The sequence below is a fragment of the Molossus molossus genome, unplaced genomic scaffold, assembly GCF_014108415.1.
Source record: "Molossus molossus isolate mMolMol1 unplaced genomic scaffold, mMolMol1.p scaffold_m16_p_6, whole genome shotgun sequence".
Taxonomy (NCBI): Eukaryota; Metazoa; Chordata; class Mammalia; order Chiroptera; family Molossidae; genus Molossus; species Molossus molossus.
Genome location: NW_023425399.1, coordinates 14,887,426 through 14,907,703, shown reverse-complemented (window position 1 = coordinate 14,907,703; position 20,278 = coordinate 14,887,426). Strand labels below are relative to the sequence as shown.

General features: G+C 43.2%; 1 protein-coding gene across 2 annotated transcripts in view; it reads right to left on the bottom strand.

Moving 5' to 3' along the window:
* CHD6 (chromodomain helicase DNA binding protein 6) overlaps positions 1 to 14,276 on the bottom strand; it is a 146,208-nt gene extending 131,932 nt beyond the window's left edge. Inside the window, exons 1-2 of one of the 2 annotated variants that reach the window (XM_036246023.1) lie at positions 14,221 to 14,276; positions 4,009 to 4,529 (exon numbers count right to left, since the gene is read on the bottom strand). In XM_036246023.1, the coding sequence (XP_036101916.1) occupies positions 4,009 to 4,529; positions 14,221 to 14,253 (554 nt within the window). In that variant the 5' untranslated portion in view covers positions 14,254 to 14,276. The remainder of the gene's footprint in view (positions 1 to 4,008; positions 4,530 to 14,220) is intronic. The other variant, XM_036246022.1, reaches the window with a different exon arrangement.
* Positions 14,277 to 20,278: the final 6,002 nt, after the last annotated feature.

The following is a 20,278-nucleotide window of genomic DNA, read 5'->3' as shown; positions in this document are numbered from 1 at the left end:
TGGAAACTGTAAAGAAGAGGGACCATTCCCTACAAATTAAAAACAATTTCTCAAGCACTGGAACCTCCCCACCACTGTCCACTCCCGACCTTCCCTAGTGAGGCATAAAGAGGCACACGCCGTGGTGGGGGGAATGAGTTTTACAAGTCGGGCGAGCCAGGAGTCCAATCCTGACAGTGCTTTGTGCCTTGGACAAGTTACTTTCAAGAGTTTCATTTCTTTAACTATAAAATGGACACACCACTTACTGTTATTTAACAATGGAAGTTATTATATGATATCTTATATGGGTCGTATTTTCAGGAAGGAGAGCTCTATCCATTTGTTCTAAGAAAACAAATTATATTCTGTATATATATAAAATGTATGTTAATATATAAAACTATATATGATATATAAATATATATTTTACACCTGACAAACTGCTCTGGTGACCGACCCCCAGAAACATAAAAAACAAAAAGCAAGGTGGTCCTGACCTCAGGCACTTAACTTTTGTTGAGGAGAGAAGTCACGCATACGAGAAAACAACAGTGTATGACTGAGAGGTAGCCTACTGCACAGGGAAGTGTTCAAGACTGGGGATCAGGAGGTCTGAGTTCATGACACTTGTAAACGAGTCACTGCTCCGTGAGTCTCCATTTCCCTGGCTGCAGCAGAACAGGGTTGGACTGAATCTCCTTTCATCTTCCCGGGTATCAAAGTCTCTAACTGAAAATGCAAAGTGGGCCCCAAGTCCGCTGAAGTTCAGAAGGGATGCGCTAGCACACTTGCCTGGGGAAGCTCTGTGGAGGAACGGGCACCTGCACCGAGACCTGAAGAGTGGAGAGGACTTGGGATACTGGGAGAACAAAGAGCACGATGTTGGGACAAAGAACAAGAGCAACCCGAAGGCGAAGAGAGTCAAGTGCCTTGAAGGGCTGGTGAGGTCAACCTAGCTGGTGAGGTCTGTTGTCGGAGGAAGGAAGGCAGGGAGAGGTCAGACCCCAAAGGGTTTAAATAACAGAGAAAGGAGTCTGGATTTTGTCCTGGGGGCAGTAGGAACAATCAGAAGTTTATAAGCAGGTATAAACTATTAGAGAAAATCCCATTTCCCTGTCCCCATGTTTTCATGAGGAAAATTATGTTTTACTCCCAAAGAGGGGATAATGTTGGAAATATATTTTCAGCCTTTCTTCAAACTCTTCTCACTTCTCTGATTGGGGACCTACTGAACTGTTGAGACTGGAAAAAGGAACAGAGCACACGTGGCCCAGCATCCTCTCTGCTCAGGGACCTGCCTGCAGTTCTGGTGGATAAACTCAACTGAGGGAGTAACTCACAAGAAGCCTGATTCTGGCCACAAGCCAATGAAAGTTCTTCAACCCAGTTTATCAATAATAAAGCTGATAATTTCGTCTCCATCTCTGAAGACTATTTCTCAACTGGTGTGAATCAAGAGAGGGGAAGAGAGGGTCTGATTTACACCACCAGCTATAAACGTAAATAAGGAAACAGCAGTGCTTCAGGGAGAGTAGCCAGGAGGCAGCAAGCAAGACGCACTGAAGGAGGAAGACTGGGAGCCCTTAAATCATGTGGGGAGCAAGTGCAATAATCTAAGTCTTCGGTGAAGCATTTGTAACTGCCAAGCGTTATCCGAGAGCCAATCAATAACTGCTTACATCAAAACATGTACTTGAGCCAATCTGCAAGAGAATAAATAAAAAAGCTAAAAAAACTGAGACTTAATTACCAACATATATTTTTTTATCAATTAATGTCACCCTGTCATAACTAAAATTGCTTCTCCTGACCAGTAGGGTCATTAATTAAAGAAACTAAAGCAAAAAAATAAAGAAAGAAAGAAACCAAAGCAATTTTATAAATATATAAAGGACAAGGAATGAAAGGCTTGCCATCCAGAATGCTATTTGGGCTACAGAGAAGAATTCTATTATGCTACAAGTCACTCTTACATAGCCCCAAAATCAAGAGAGAGAAAACTTCATGTAACTTGCCAACATTTAAAAAGTGATTTTAGAGAGAGAGGAAGGGGGAGGAAGAGATAGAAACAACGAGAGAGAAACATCGATGAGCTGCCCCCTGCATGACCCCGACTGGGGGATCAAGCCTGCAACCCGGGCACATGCCCTGACCAGGAATCAAACCGGCAGCTGGTGCATGGGACAACGTTCAAGCAACTGAGCCACGGCGGCCGGGCACTTGCCCGCATTTCTAAAGAAATTACTGGCCCTATCTATCCCTCAGCATCCTCTCAAAGGTGTCTTCTGAACTTCTAGACCTCAAGAGATCCTGTTTTCTAAGTTAGCAGCCCTCGAAACACTACCAAGCACTTCTCCAACTCATATTTTATACAGACTAATCAGATCAAAATCAAGTTCCCTCAATTTGACACCCAATCTTGTTTTGGGAAATGCCTCCTTTTTGCCCCAAAATGGACTTTCCAGCAATGTTTGTATATTCATCACCTTATTTCACATTTCACACAACGTAAATGTGAATTCCTTTTAGAAAGACAAGTAGACTATAATCACCAGACACCAGTGGCTAAAGTGAGCTCAGATACCTATGACTTTCTAATGCCTTCTTACACACAAACCAAACGCCTTATTACAACCGTGAAACTCTCCTCCAGTTACCCTAATTCTGCAACATTATCCTCAAGGATCCTCTGTTTTCTGTAATAACCAAAATAAGTCATTCCACTAGCTCACGTCTGACCTTTTTCACACATGCTCTTACCCTAAGAACCACTTCAGCTCCCCAAAGTAATTTGAAGAGGAAAGTTATTGGCAGAGGACAGCACCCGCCACACACGTCAGAGATCAGAGTACACTCACTAAGTTCACTGAGAAATAGCCCCCAAGTTTCTCACTAGTCGGAATCTTGATTTTTACCGATCTCGCTCGACCTTCAGTAAGGCATTTGTGGCCCTACATTCCTAGGATCCCACCCGAGCCTCTATGACAGACAAGTGACGAAGTCTCCCGCCAGACAGGAGTGAACTTGATAAGACAGTTTTAACTTGGATTACAAGATTATCCTGCTGGTCCTAACCAACTGGTCCGAACCACATAGTAACTGAGTCGTAGCAGACACCTGCGATGCTTCACCCTTCAAGCCTCACCTCCGCCACGCCTCACCCCGTGCAGGTCCGAGGGCCACCACTTCATGTTCCGGTAGCACTAACATCTCTGCTTTCAGGGGAGCCCCTGGTCTAGATTCTGCCTCTGCGCTTTGGTTTTAGAAAGTTAAATTCCTCTTAAACATATACAAAAAGTTATGTATGTTTTGTTTTGTATGTCCTCGAAATATGTTCTGCACAAAGAATCGAGAGAGAAACAAAATGTAAAACTTTACATTTGTAAATAGACGACAAATGTTGAATTCCGCGAGCAGATGCATCTGGGTCCGGACAGGTCTCCAGCCAGGGCCCTGTTATCACCCACTCGGCACTGACCTGGGCCCAGGTCTCTCATCTCCCTCTTCAACCACTGTGGTCTCTGGTCTCTTTTACTCACCATTTCCTGAGCGCCTCCTGGCATGTCAGGCACTGTGTTAATTACCGAGGGTGAGAGAAGACCAGGAACGAACAGTCCTGTACCCGACAGCTCGCAGCCTAGGGAAGCTCGCGGCCCTTTCTGTTGGGAATCTGCTGCGCACACCACGGGCTCTCCCGGGCCACCTGTACCACTGAGTCCTAGGGCTGTGCCCCTCCTCTGCCGCTGTACACTGCTGCTGTTACAAAACCCGCTGCCCTCCCTGAATCACACCTGTGACACCTTTCCCTCACACCGTGCCTGCTAACCTACTTCAATTCTTAATTTAAAAGGAACGGCAAGAAACGGCAGGGCCAGTACTAGGTTATCTTCCTCTCATTAGGAGGTGAGAAAGTGGTTCATTTTGGCCGAAAGTGGTAAAGCTGAGTCCAGGGGCTGGAGCCAGCCCAAGGCAAACCACTGTGTGGAGACAGAGCCAAGAGCGCGGAGCGGGGTGAGAGGGACGCACCTGGCTTTCTTGGACTTCGTCCTGGTTGTAGAGTCAGCACTGCTCCGCTTCTCTTTGGCCTCCTTGGCGCCCGAGGCCTCCCGGGGCTTCCGTGCTTTCTTTGCTCCCTCCTTCTGCTTGGGCTCCCTGGGCTCCTTGGCCCTCCTGGGCTCCTTGGCCTTCCTGGGCTCCTTTGGCTCTCTAGGTTCTCGCTTCCTCTTTGGCTTGGGCTCCCTGTCCTTGCTTCCCTTTGCTGCTCCCTCTTGCTCTCCAGGATCCTTTTTCTTCCGTTTCTTCTTCACTCCAGTGCCTCCTCCTCCACTGTCCTCCATCCCATTATGAGATGTCAGTTTCCTAGGAAAAAGGGCCTCAGCTTCCTCTTCAGCAGCATACAAGTCCTTCTGGGGCAGACAGTGACTGGCAACATCTTCAATTTTCTCTTCCTGATCAGTGCTGCGGTCAAACGGGGAGGGGGACTTATAGTCAAAATTGACGGAGGCATCAGACATTGGGGAGTGATTCAGAACTTTTAAATGTGACAACTGTAAAAAAAGAGAGAAACAAGAGTATTACTCATCCACAGGCTTCATGCAAAGAGCATTATTAAGTTAGAAGGCAGGGATCTGCTCAACATTTACTGAGCTCCTACTGCATGCTAGTTCCTCCTGGGCTAGGCCGTGGGGATATGGTGGCAAACAGGACACACATTATCTGTGTTTGCCTTTGCCCTGGTGGAGCGCTACCAAGTTGTTGTTGGTATATTATGTAAGAGATGCATATATAAGAACCTCACAGATTTCCCACATGATGTGCAAAAACCTGAATCATCTTTTAAGCTCCGTGTCTAGTACAGGTAACAACAACAGTCTCCCACAGACAACCTGTAGATGCCGCTAGCAGACACAAAACCCTAGGCACACTGCTCTCACTCAGAATTGCATGTATCATGCTAATACACAAAAATCTGTTCAAAAACAGACTCAGAGACACGGACGTAGGGTTCAGACTGACAAACTTCAGAGGAGGGGGTGGGTGGAGGGAAGAGATAAACCAAAGAACTTATGCGCATAAACATAACCAATGGTCATAAACAAAGAACTTATGTGCATAAACATAACCAATGGTCATAAACAACAATGCTGGGGGGAGAGGGGTGGGAACAGGAGGAGGTGTCAATCAGGGAAAAAGAAGAAACATCTGTAAAAAAGAAAAAATTAAAATAAATAAATAAAAAAAATTGAGAACAATAACAAAAAAAGTTCTGTTCAAGGTGTTCATGAATATAGGCACTATTATTGGGATGATAAGGAAGCAGGGTCAAACTCAGTATATTGCTTTATGTCCCCCAAAACTTTGCTCTTTACTCTCATATATCATCATACAGCATCAACATTCAGCTGGTTTGATTTTTAACAAGAAAATCTAGATCATTCAAAACTACGCTTTTTATTTTTAACTAAAAATGGTGTCCGGCTGTATGATAACCTAACTTACTCACCAGACTCAGCATCAAACAACCATTTGACCACTTGAAAAAAACCAACTACCAATACAGGAGGACGCTTTATTGTGACAGATGCCATTAGAAAGAATGTGTCACAGGTGCAGACAACAACCTTAAAAGGAAGTTTCAAAGCTTTTTTTTTTTTTTTTATCCTCACCTGAGGACATTTTTCCACTTTTTGTTCAGATAGAGTGGGAGGGAGAGAAAGGAAGAGAGAGAAACATCGACGTGAAAGGGACACATTGAGTGGCTGCCACCCGCACGACCAACCAGGGCCGGGGACAAACTGTAACCGAGATACGTGCCCTTAGCGGGAACTGAACCCGGGTCTCTCTGGACCGCAGGCCGACGCTCCAACCACTGAGCCAGACCGGCCAGGGCTCAACGCTGTTTTTGAGCACCATCAAATAAAGGTGCCGTCTCCGAAAGTTACCACTTTTAAGGAAACATCCCTTCGGAAGCATAAGTTACAGCTCATACTTTCAGGTCTGGTGTGCAAAGTACATTTGTCACTTCATAACCAAGCTAAGGTTGGCAATTATCTGGTAATAACATGGATGCTAGTTTCACGGAAAAGCACTCTCTCCTGTAATAACCAAAATATGTTACTTATTTTGGATCATGAACAAAAAAATTAACTTAAGGAGAGGCTGGGAGGGACAAGCAGGCTTTCCAGGAAGACAGTGACAACAGTCTCTGATGGCGCAGGAACAGTACCGTGTGTGAACAGCCTGCTCTCCTAACGAGGCTGGTTTGGGCGAAAGGGCACTGACACCTGCCAAGTGGTGAGGTCTGCCTCTAGAGCTCTGGTTACCCAGTCTGAGCTCAGACTCCCCGCCCGCCCTGGGAGTGATGGAGAGCACGAAATTCAGCTGCATGTTCCCCTTCGGTTGTTTCCAGTTCCCTCCCCTCAGCTGACACTCCCAAACACAACACTGAGAATCCCAGGAGGAAAAAAGATGAAAGAAAAGGATTTTTGGGGGCAAGGATCTTTATCATAACTACAGTCTAGCCTTATAAACAAGCCTAAGTCCTTAGGAAACTGGTCCTTTTGGCAGGACTCACTACTTTACAAAAAGAGAAAAACAGTTCAGTTTAACTACCTCATTGCTGATTTCAGCACTACTTGAGATGGCTTAGGAAAAGGAGGAGCTAAGTAAACTTAAAAGGAATTTAAAATCAAAAACAAGAAAATGCTTCAGAGATGGTAAACTGGGGGAGGTGGCATCTGTAATACTGTCAACAACAAATAAATGAAATAAAGAAATCAGAAGGTGGAACTGGATTGGGGATTTGCAAATTTTGGCCCACAGGCTAATAAATCTGGTTTAAAAAAAGGGTACATTTTGTTACTTTTTTTTACCACAAGAAGAAAAGAAAATACAAGGTAACAAAAAAACTAGCAGCACTGTGACAGGTTCCCGGTTAAAGCTCAGATCCTGTGAGTGCATAACCCTCCCTGGTATATTATTAAATTCTGTGCCAGGGACACTTTGGGAGGAAGTTTTTGCTTAGCATGCAAGGGTGAACATGAAAAAAGCAAGAGATATAGACTTGTTTATAAAAGTGGCTTTTAAAAACAACACATTCTAAACACTTAATTCCAGCAAGGCAGCTCTCTGTAGATGAAAGTGGGGTCCTCTCTTCAACTCAGAACTCATGTCAAGGTTTCTCTTCTGGAAGACGGGGCTCTCCAATGAGGCTGAGGCAGGTGGAGGCAACTGGATATTGAATTCATGGGAACTGGCAATAACAATAGCAGCAGCTAACATTTATTGGATACATACAATATGGATTATTATTCAAAGCATATTTCATGGTGTCTCTAATCTTTTTTTTATAAATTTTTTTTAATCCTCATCCAAGGATATTTTTTTTTCCATTTATCTTCAGATAGAGAGGGAGGGAAGAAGGGAGAGAGAGAGAAAGAGAGAGAGAGAGAAACATTGATATGACAGAGGCACATTGACCGGCTGCCTCCTGCAGAGCCTTGACCAGGGCCAGGGACCCAACTGCAACTGAGGCACATGCCCTTGACTGGAATCGAACCTAGGACTCTTTGGTCTGCGGACTGACGCTCCAACTGCTGAGCCAATCCCCAGGGCAGTGTCTCTAATCTTCACAACAATCCTATAAGGTTGGTGTAAAGATGCCATTTTGTATAGAGAGAAAAGGAAGATTATTGATGTTAAGTGATGTGCCCAAGGTCATACAGCTAATGAGTGGGGAACCTGGACCTGAATCCTCTGGCCAAAAGCTAATGCTCATTTCATTGAACATTTTATGTCATCCCAGGGAATCATAGAGACTGCTGGGACACCAGACCAGCATGATCAGACAGGTTAGAAATATATGTGTGATGGTGTATACAACCACTTTGGGAAAAGGTCAGACAGTTCTCTGTATAGCTAAACATATACCTAACTGATGTCCCAGCAAATCTACTCCCAGGAACCATAAATAGTTGTCTAGTCTTCCCCTCATTTTAAAGATCCGATCATGAGTTCAGACAGACGAAGCAATTTGTTCCGGTGACATTCCTAGGGAGTGGCAGGGCTGGGACATCCTAGAGCAGTGGTCCTCCTCCGGACCGCAGGCCAACGCTCTAACCACTGCCGAACCAGCCAGGGCAGAGCAGTGGTTCTCAACCTGTGGGCCACGACCCCTTTGGGGGTCAAACGACCTTTCACAGGAGTCGCCTAAGACATAACAGTAGCAAAATTACAGTTATGAAGTGGCAACGAAAATAATTTTATGGCTGGGGGTCACCACAACATGAGGAACTGTATGAAAGGGTCGCAGCACTGGGAAGGTTGAGAACCACTGTTAGAGGGAGAAGGGAAACCCAAGAAACGCAGCACAATTAGTCAGTGAGGAAGAGGGGGATTTTTCCCCAAAAGGCAGGTATTAGTAAAAATTATAAAATTATAATCTGTCAATAACCCACCAGAAATATTTTTTTATTTTTAAGGCTCCTTGTTGGGAGCTTGGAAGAGATAACCTGCTGAGAATTTAAAAAATGTAAGACCAAAAATATTTCTTCCATGTGTCTCAAAGTAAGTAGGTGAAAAGGCAAAGAGCCTAAACAAAGTTTCTGTCTCAGTTTCTCCCAAGAAGGACATTAAATCACCACCCTGAGTTACAACCAGGAGGAGAGTTCGGTTTCAGGTGTCTAAGGGTAAGTCAGGTTGGGGTGCCAGTTGGTTCCTGGCTATACTTTCCAAGAGAAAATTCTACAGGGATGAATTAAACTGCCCAGGAAGAATGGATAAAGAGCAAAGAGGAAACAGGAGCAAAACCTGAGGAACATTAATATGTAAGGTCCCCAAGAGAAAGGAAAACGTGCAGGGACACCAAGAAGAGGCAGTCAGGTCCGTGACACGGGGGTAAATGTAAGAGAGTGTGGCATGGTATCACAGAAGCCCGAAGACAGTGTTGAAGACAGAATGATCACGGGTGTTAAATGCTGCTGAGAAGCAGGCAAATTAAGGACTTAAGAATAAGCAACAGATCTGCAAATGTGATTTTGCAGCACCCCTCCATCCCAAGCTTCTCGATCTGTCATGTCTGGTCTCCACTGCTATTCTCATAGTTTTTGTCGCACTGAAAACAGGGAAGTAAAGTGGTGGTATAGTTTTTTCTCTTATGATGTTTCATGACTCTTAAAATTTTCACTTTTTTAAATTCATAGGCAAAGTCAACCTAAGCTGTTAATTCCAGGAGTTAATAAAAACTGGAAGAAGGTATATTATTAAATTTAGACGTGGGCATGGAAGTTAGGAAGACAGAGGAGAAATAATATTTAATAAGTGCCTGTTTTATTTTTAGAAATGACAAGTGTTACTTTCAAACAACTACGGCTTTGGGCAAACCAAAACCTCAAAGTGATTCAATTTCTTACTATGCCAAAGTGGAATGTCTATTCCACCAACCAAGACCAGGAGAGACCTCTTCTGGAATTTTTTTTGTATCTTCTAGTCCAAATAGATGCTCAACACATACAGCACTGATAGTGTGAATAAGATTATTTCCTACCTCTTCATTCCTGGCCCACCTGTAATTTTACTGTAGTCTTGGGCTTCCTAAGCCCCTGAGCCCAGAACCTGGACCAACCCTGGCCCACACCACTGCCACATACAAAGGCCCAGCAAGACCTTGGCCTGGAGTTAAAAATACTATATATGTGGATGGGGAATGTATCTCAACCTTTTAGTAACAACTACTCTAAGTACTCAAAATTATTTTGATACTTTAGATGCCAGTGGTGATAATAGCTAATTATATTAAGGTTTGAGAGTATTAGGCAGTATTCTAAGTTTTTAAAATTATTATGTCACCAAAACATCTCCAAGAGAAGGTAGGTATATTATGATTCCAATTATGACTCCATTTTATAGAGCAGGAGCTCAGAGAGGTTAAATAACTCACCCAAAGTCACACAGTTAGTAGGTGGTAGAGATAAGACTGGTTTCAAGAGCCACTGCTCTTAACCAATCACAATACTGGCTCATGTTCTGCACATATCAAACTTAGAAATAAGAATTGGCAAGAATCTCTAAGCACCTCTGTTTCCATCATCCATTCCCCAGTGCCACACTCTCCCTAAGCTTTCCCCAAACAACTCTCAACTCGTTCACTTTTCGTCTTCTATCCGTTCCTTCATAAATACACTGTGTTCCCCAGATCAGAATGAGAGAACACACAATGAATAAACAATTTAGCAGAACATATAAGATTAAATAAGTACTTTCTAAGACTTTTCAACTCCACCCAGAAGGGTCCCAAGATGAGGGCTAATGAACATGGCACGTGGACTTGGCAGCCACCAGAAGACCTACAACTACCATCTTAAGGACCCATTTGGTTAGCTGTGGACACTGTCTTTTCTTTATCCTCACAAAATAAGAACTTCTGATTCTTGGTCACTAAATATCGTGTAGTCTAAAAAACCTGCAAAATGTATCCCAAACCTTACTAGTAGTAAGGGGATGGGCTGAGGGACTGGACAGTGAGTTAAGGAGAAAACCATAAATCGTTATCAAAAGGGAAAGAAGTTCCTGTTATACTTCTGCTTTACTCTACTGCTCACAGTGCTAGCTCAGGGCTGGTTTTCCCAGGGCTGAATCAAAGCTAGGTAAAGGAAGACAATTCTCCAGTCACCTCAACACTTGTATGTGAACTGAAGATAGCACAGACCCTAAAGCTTTCATTGCCAATTTGATGCTGCTCCAAAGGCCTGGTCACTAGAGCTTCCCAGACTCCTCTGGTCAGGACAACAATGCTACTCACAATTTTTCTCTCCTAATTACTGCAAGTCCAGGTTAACCTCCTGGTCATGGCTCCAAGTTTTAATTCTACTTATATTAGCTATTTCTATTGCATTCATGCTTATTAAATAACTCTCCTCTACATTGTATACATGCGCCTAAAACAACCCTCTTACCCTCAAGATTACAAGTGCCTGTAGACCATAACACTTATCATATATCACATAAAAATTCATGCATTTTGTACTTCTCTCAGTACCAAGTAAGGAGCTCGGATAAATAAAAACCAGTATTTCTGTATCACAAGTTTGTTCCATCACTAGTTATTGTCGGCTATACTATATACATCTACAGTACTACAGGGTTTTCAATGATTACAGTTCACATTTTATTTCTCTAGCTAATTTTTTTCTGCCCAATACTTAGTCATCTTAGAAATTAAAATACGTATATTGCTGCCCAGCCAGTGTGGCTCAGTGGATCCAGTGTTGACCCATGGACCAAGAGGTTCAAGTTCAATTCCTGGCCAAGGCACATGCCTGGGTTACAGGCTCAATCCCCAGTAGGGGGCGTGCAGCTGATCGATGCTTCTCTCTCTTCGATATTTCTCTCTCTCCCCCTTCCTCTCTCTCTAAAAAAATCAATAAAAACAGATTTTTAAAAAATAATAAAATACATATATTCCTTAGAAGCAGTTTATTTTTTAATATAGATACAAGACTATAGCCAGTGATTAGTTTTTAAATGTTTTATTAAAGTCTATTTTTTTCTTGCAACATTTCTTTAGACAATACAAAGCCAATCTCTAAACTCTGTTCTTGGCACACTACTCCTGCTATGCTCTTTCTGGTAAATAAGCCTCATTATTTATTACTGAGTTTTCATTAACTAGTAAAAGTTGTCATCTTAGTTTAATTTACCTTGATAAAATTTTGGACAAGGAAATGATGAGTTTTCAAAATCAGAATGTATTTACATGTCATTTTCTCCAAAGAGGGAAAATGAATGAATAGCAATGAGGGTTTTTAAAGTGTGGACATTTTGTTTGCTGCTACTTCTAACACCTTAGAATTGTGGTTAAGAGAGAAGACAAAGTCTGATGGTTAATTTTATTGATTTTTAGAGAGAGAGGAAGGGAGGAGATAGAAACATCTATGGGAAAGACACATCAATCAGCTGCCTCCTCACGCCCCCTACTGGGGATTTAGCTGGTAACCTGGACACCTGGAATTGAACAAGCGACCTCTCGGTGCATGAAGAACACTCAACCAACTGAGCCATACTGTCTGGGCAGTTTTATTGTTATACTAAAAAGTTTCCTTGCCACTGGCATACTGAATGCCAAGTACTTGATGAATTACCTTATTTAATCTTTATCAATACCTTAGTAGGCATGTATGACTGCTCCCATTTAAGTGATAAAAAAATGAAGCCAAAATTGTCCAAAGTTAGGAAGCTAAGTGGCAGAGTCAGAGTTTCAATCCTGTTCTACTGGAATCAAAGCCCAAGTTCATTCCAGAACATGGGTCTCCTCCCTGCCAGGCAATGAACTCTCTACACACATCTCGGTCCTGAAGTCTAAGGATTGCTGCAACATGACTGTAATTTTCTGTTTTCATGCTCTGCAACTTCTCGTGGCTCAGTCATCACTATGGCCTATCACCAGCGCTATCAGAGGAGCAGGATCAATTCCTCCTGAAAATATCTCCTCATTTAATGTGCTTCTCTATCACAGCTAATGTTAACTTTTAAATAAAAACCCTGCCCTGTTCATCAACATTACTGTGAGGTCTAAAATGAAAACCCCTCTCACCGAGACTACTTAATAGCTGGCTGACCTACCAAAGGTCTTAATATGAATCAGTAAAATCTCAAACAAAAGAAATTTGAATTCATTTTGGAGTAATTTTGGTACAGAATGTTTTTATTAAAATAAAAGCTTACCTTAAAGAATGTCTTAAAATTAAATATAAAGATTCTTTTGAGGGTTTGGGGTTCTCTTTAGTAATGTGTTTTTTAACAAAAGCATTATAATATTCCTCTATGAAGATATGCTATGATTAAATAATTCCTTTTGATGGACATGTGATTCTTTTCCAGTTTTGCTATTTTAAACAAAGCAGCAACAAAAGCCCTAGTATATAGAGTTTTGCACACCTAAGTATATCCCCAGGATAAACACCAGACAGGTGGAATCGCGTTCTCTATGTTTGTCTACCAGTTGACGCCTCTACGGGGCCAGAACAGGGAGAAATCAGTGTACAGATGCATTTAATCACTGCTCTTCCTGTTAAGAATTGGCAGCAGCCTTTGGTTTAGCGGTTAAAACGTCACCCCACGGACCAAAGGGTCTTAGGTCTGATTCCCAGTCAAGGACAGGAACCTGGGTTGCAGGTTCAATCCCTGGCCCTGATCAGGGTGATACATGAGGCAACCAATCGATGTATCTCTCTCACATGGATGTTTCTCTCTCTCTCCCTCCCTCCCTTCCACTCTATCTAAAAATCAATGAAAAAATATCCTCGGGTGAGGAAAATAATAAAAATAAAAGAATTGGCAGCAGATGAGTCAATTAATTTCCCAAAACAGGTTGTTTGTTTTGGTTTCCCAAGGACCTATCCACTGGGGACAGACCAGTCCTGTAACCAAATCCCTATGTCGCCCTTATCTAACCGGTCACTGCTCCCTGGGAGCAGGGTGGAGAGGAAAGTTGGCTGGTCCCACCCAACATATTTGCACAGGGGGCCAGTGAAGGGCAGGGATTCAGATCTCTCCAGTTATCAGGTTGTCATTCGATTCTATAAAAGGAAAGCCAGCCCATCAGAGATAGCCTGTTCCCAAGAGACAGAGGCAGGTTCCCCATCTCACCTCCCTGAGCCACACTGGTTGGAGTCTGGATAGTAACCACCTGGAGCACAGAAGTACCAACGAAGGAAAAAGATCCTGGCAGGATGGGTCACACAGGCCAATGTTTTTATCAACTCCCCTCTCTTTTGCAGAAACCAAGTTACCAAATAGTTAATGTTTATGTCCTTTCAATCAGTTCACTATTTCCTCTAGGGGAAACTTCCACAGATCATCATAAATAAGAATTCATAAATGAAAATCCTTTTATTTTAACTAAACATCCAAAATGATAAATACATAAACTATAAAGAATTGATCACATTGTTCTTTATAAAAACTTAGAAAGCTGTTCTGGAGAGAGGGGTGATTTTCCTTTCCACATAGCTAATTTTGAGTAACATTCTGATGTCCAGTTTTCATTACATTTATTCCTACATACAGCCGACTGGAACATAAGTAAAAACCCATCTATGAAGCCATCCAGAACAGAGAATGGGAAACAGAGGCAGCAGGGTAACCAGAGGCCAAGGAGCCAGCACTGCCGGCTCCCTCTAGTTAACAGAGTACCGGTGAATGCTGGACGCATGCGCTTAAAAGACATGTGAGATCACTTACCTGCTTCTCTTTCTTCTGTATTTTCATTATCATCTATTGAAGGAAGGTATTTATTTCTGTAAAACATAAAAAAGACAAAGATTCTGGTAAAATTTAAAATAAAACATTTTAGATTATCTCAGGATTAACTGTGACACAAGAGGAAAGTACAGAATAAAGAAAGTATTACTTCTACTACAGAACATTTGTAATCAGTAGTCTTGGAGCTCAGTATAGCCCTGGTCCTAACTAACCCTATCCCACACCATAATTTATTGCTCCAGACGGGGTAAAGTAAAAAAGATGCTGGCATATTAAATTACAAAGGAAATCAGAAAGGAACCAAAAATAATGGCAGGACTGTATTGAAAGAAGTGAAGGAAAGGGAATAGAAATAAACTAAGCCCTCATTTCCTTTGGAAGAAAATCAATAAATAGTATTGGCAACTGATAAATCCGAAAATACGAATATACACAATAAAAACCAGAGGTAAAAGTTAAAATTAGTTCTTTAGGAAAAGTTAGAGAAGAACTGGTGTGAGATAGGACAGGTACCACTCTTGCATTTCATCGTATGCAATCTTATATTATTTGATGTTTAAAACCATGTGCATATATTACTTGGCAAAATAAATTCCATTCCAATATTTCATATGACTTTTTTTGTGTTATGTTTTTATTGATTTTTTAGAGAAAGAAGGGAGCCCTAGTCGGTTTGGCTCAGCAGTTGGAGCGTCGGCACACAGACCAGAGAGACCCGGGTTCAGTTCCGGCTAAGGGCCCGTACCTCAGTTGCAGTTTGACCCCGACCCTGGTTGGGGTTGTGTGGGTGGCAGCCACTCGATGTGTCTCTCTCACATCGATGTCTCTCTCTCTCTCTTCCTCCCTCTCTTCCTCCTGCTCTATCTGAAGAGAAATGCAAAAAAAAAAAAAATGTCCTCAAGTGAGGATAAGAAAAAAAGAGAAAGAAGGGAGAGGGAGAAAGATAGAAACATAGATATAAGAGAGAAATATCAACTGGCTGCCTCCTGCACACCTCCTACTGGAGATCGAACCCACAACATGGGCGTGTGCCCTGACCAGGAATCGAACCACTGACCTCTTGGTGCGTAGGATGAGGCTCAATCCATTAAGCCACACCCGCTGGACTCATATGACTTTTTAAATGACTGATCTTATGCTACTCAGGACTTAAGTCCCGATTTCCAACCACAATGCCCTTGATGATAGTGACCTTCTTCTCATAAATGAGTTTGGAGCACCATAGCAATAACAGACCAGCAATTGGCTTTAGGGGTCTCAGAGGTGCACTGGGCATCCAGGAAAACAAGAACTCTAGGCCAGGAAACCTGGAATTTAATCGCACTGCCTCAGGTCTGAAGCTCTCCCCTTCCTCACAGGCAAACAACAGAGGGCCGTAGTCTCGGCTGCCCATCCTAGCCCAAAGGCACCGCTTCATACTTGTTACGCACTTTGCCTTCCTGGCCATCCCCCAGAGCACAGACCACCAGGCCTTTGGTAGCCCATCACTGAGGCACACCATGGTCCTCATGTTCGTGACAACTCCTCACATCCAAACGCTTGTGCCATGTCGGAAAGTAAGTAGATCTTCCCGAGTCAAGTGAGATGGTCCCACTTTCTGCGTTCACGGAATGTCTGACGCAAACCGAGAAAAACGAAGGATTTGTGATTCCAATCATCCTTGGGGCCATGATGACAGTTTACCAGTCTACTTAGGGGTTTTTCCTCCACGAGTCAGAGGCATTTCCTATGAAAAGAGCCCTGAACGCTGCCAGGATATCAGTGCTCACAGAGCGGAGCAGCCAGAGGTAACAACAGCTTCAAGTGGGCCGGCAGAGCCTGGACCGGGGAAGGGAGGGAGGCAGAGAAGAATTTGGAAAAGGAAAGTCAGCTTAGTGGGAATGCTTCTAAGAATTACTGTGAGGATTAGCAATTGATGGAGCAATTACTCACATCAAGAAAACTATAAATACCAGAGAAATTTAAGTGCTCTGAATAAGGGCAGTTAAATGAATTTTACCCCCAAATCTTCACTACAGTGCAGTGAGTTCTAGGTAAATTATGTTAGTACAAGTTTATCTCCTTTATTTCTCAACTTTAAATTATCAGACCCCAGAAAACCAACATTGTCAACAAACTGTCACAAATTCTGAAATAAAGTTTGAAAAATAAATCCAGATAGTAAAAAGGGATATATATCACTAATCAGACATAGGTACTCAAAATTCTGACCAATGAAGTAAAACCAATCATTTATTTTTTCATCTTCACCTTAGGATATTTTTCCATTGATTTTCAGATGGGGGGGCAAGACAGACAATGATGTGAGAGAGACACCTCGATTAGCTGCCTCCCACACAACCCCAACCAGGGCTGGGGATCAAACTGCAATTGAGGTACATATGTGCCCTTGACCAGAATCAAACCTGCGACTCTTCAGTCCACAGGGCTGCCACTCTAGCTGCTGAGCCAAACTAGCCAGGGCTAAAATCAATAATTTTAAAAATAAAGAAAAACATCACCAATGCTAATACAAATTACTTTTTAAAAGTTTTTTTGGTTAGCCCTGGCCGGTTTGGCTCAGCGGTTGGAGCATCGGCCTGCGGTACAGAGAGACCCGGGTTCGGTTCCCGCTAAGGGCACGTACCTCGGTTGCAGTTTGTCCCCGGCCCTGGTTGGTTGTGCGGGTGGCAGCCACTCTATGTGTCCCTTCACATCGATGTTTCTCTCTCTCTCTCTCTCCCTCTCTCTCCCTCCCACTCTGAACAAAAAATGGAAAAAAAAAAAAAAAGTTTTTTTGGTTAATCCTCACCCAAGGATATTTTCCCACTGATTTTTAGAGAAAGTGGAAGGAAGGGAGTAGGAAGGAGGGAGGGAGGGAGAGAGAGACATTGAAGTGACAGCAACACTGTTCGGTTGCCTCCCATACACGCCCTAACTGGGGCTCAAACCCACAACCAGACATGTGCTCTGACCTGAATCAAACCCTCCACCTTTTGCTGCATAGGGTGATGCGCCAACCAACTGAGCCATACTGGCCAGGGCAAAAATTACTTTTTAATATATAAAGGAACAAATATAATGCAGTAGACACATCAAAAACACAATTTCTGAGCACACTTTCTCTTTCCACCGAAGAATAAAGACTGCGTCTTCCTGGCCCAGCTGAAACGCTGAAGGTCTAGCCAGAGCACACAGAAGCTGGCCCTGGCAGAAGGAGCTGCCCGGTGCAGGGCCAGGCAGACTGGCCCGGAGCAGACTGGCCCGGGCAGAGCAGACACCTGGAGCGTCAGGAGCAGAGCAGGGCTATCTAACCTGAGAGGCCCCAGCTGTTCTACATGCTGTTTCCACAGCCATGATGAATCACCACTGAGCTGTTTTGCACTCAGTCAAGTTTCCTTCACCACAAAAAATAAAACAAACAATAAAAGCAATTTCCCATGAAGTACCACAAACAAACTAGCATGCAAATAAGCGAGGCCACAACACTGCCAAGAATGTGGGGAAACCTGGTCCAACTTATCATTGCTAATGGCAATTTTAATTCTTTCAACCTTTCTGAAGAGCACTCCGGCAATGTGCCATGAGATATGTAAACTGCTGCAGCCCTTTCCTCTGTCAACTCCACAAGTCAGAAGGAAATAAACCCGGGCCTTAGAGGGAGCTCAGGGATGAGGCAGGGAGTGGCAAGTGCCTTACAGCAGAGCTTGGCCACGGAGATCACAGAGGCACAGAGACCACACAGGCCCGCCACCACTCCCTGGGCCTGGTCATCACAGGACCTGAGAAGATCAGAGAAGACAGATGAACACAGGTTGGAAAGAGGTGGGGCTGACTCAAGGACGGCTTGAATTAGATTCCGCAGCAAAGAGAGGAGGCTTCGAGGAAAGGAGAGGGTAAAACCAAGTATTTCCCCCCAGTTTGTTCACATGTAAGATGCACCTTGCTTGATATCCATGCTGCATGAAAACCCCAACCCCTACTCTGAAGTGTGTGTGCGTGTGTGTGTGCGTGTGTGTGAATTGCAAATGGGTGGGAGTGATGCCGCTGTAAGGGTTACTGCTCTAGTTCACTGAAAGCAATCTTGGGCAAACCTCACGTTACTGCTGTGAAATCATTTCTAGCACCCGGACGGACTGTCACAACCAGCATGCTGCCACTCCACAGTATAACAGATGCCATCAACATCAGAAGGTGCTGAATAAGCATTTACTGACTTATTTCTCCAAATAGTACCTAACAATTTATTAAGTGGTCTCTTAAATTACCTCTCTCTTTTTTTTTTTTACCTCTTTTATAGTACACATTAAAAAAATACGAAACTACGTAATCTTTTTTTAAGGCTAAATTTTATGTCACAGGAGTGGGTGAACAGATACACACTAAAGCATATGCTTCTGCACAACACTGGAAATGGCTTACGGCCTCTGTTGCTGCATTGCCATCACTCAAAATTTGTGATTAAATTTTCTGGCTCAATAAAGAACAAATTAAAAACAGTAATTTCAGCATCCCACAACTTAATTAGAAACATAATACAGACATATTCTGAAACTCTTAACTATGTGGGCAAACCAAGAAATTTGTCAGCAGGTGGAAAGAAGGTGTATAACTTCTGATTAGATGAAAACGGGTAGCTCTCCTCCTCACTGCACTTCAGTGCTTATAAATGAATGTTGCATTTGACTATCTTCACAAGAAGCTAAGCTAATAACGTAAAAAGAGAACAATATAAAATTCCCATTCCTTTTACTCTCACCCACCTAATAATGCTTCCATTAAGAAAAATGGATGCCAGGTTTCAAACAGAACATTTTGAAAGTTACTTTTATTACTACCTCTCTCTTCATTTCAAAAATTCTGCAACAGTGCCTGTACTATTTCAAATTCCTCGTGCTGTTATGGACACTTAAAAATAATAAAACATCAGGTACACACTCTTCCACCATTCATTCACAGAAATTTACATTTACTATACCTTGAGAATTCTGCCATCCTAACAACGCTTGCTCAGTCCCCTTGGTCTGTTTCACTATAAGAGTGTGTGTTTACGCACACACAGAGAAGTGCACACACACAGCAGACCGTTACCATGGCCCTTTATATTCAGAGGCAGCAGAGGACACAACTGATGGCAGGAAGGACGAGGATCTTTGTGTTAATGGGCCCCTGTCCTTTCCACACTGTCAGGCCCCTTGGGACAAAGTATGTGGGAATCGACTGTAAAAATCAGATACACCTCGCCCTGGCCAGTTTTGCTCAGTGGTTAGAGTGTTGGCCTGTGGACCAGAGAGTCCTGGGTTCGGTTCCCAGTAGGGGCACAAACCTCGGTTGTAGTTTGCCCCCGGCCCCAGTTGGGGTCGATGCGTCTCTCTCACACCGATGTTTCTCTCTCTCTCTCTCTTCCTCTATCTCTCCCTCCCGCTCTATATGCAAAAATGTCCACGGGTGAGGAAAAAAAAAAGATACACCTCAAATTTTCCACAAAAAAAACAATGTAGTTTTATGATCTATTTATGCCCACCCTCAACCTCAAGGTTGGTTCCTAAGAACTATTCTAATATCAGAGGGCACAAATAAGACAATCCACACTGTTACCGGGGGGGGGGGGGGGGTGTTAGAAGAGAATAGGAAGGGATGTGGGAAATAATAATTCATTTGGGAAGAATTACTCAAGAAGGCAGTGAGGCTCGGCCCTTGTGCTCAGTGGCTGAGCGTCAAGGTTGCTGGTTTGATTCCTGGTCAGGGCACATGCCCAGGTTGTGGGCTCGATCCCCGGTGCAAGAGGCAATCAATTGATGTTTCCCTTACATCATCGATATTTCTCTCTCTCAAAAAAAAAAAAAAAAAAGGCAGTGAGGTCTTGGGGAATGAATGCCACCTTCCTTAAACCCCTCCCCAACCACCACTCACCAAGACTCTTGACAGACATTCTTACCACAAAGATAGCCCTTAACTTTTCACTTCCCCATCACCTTTCACAACATGGATATGTCTTTTGCTAGGCTTCTGGAGCATTCTGCAGGAGGATAGCAGCAAAAGTTTGAAGTGTCAAAAA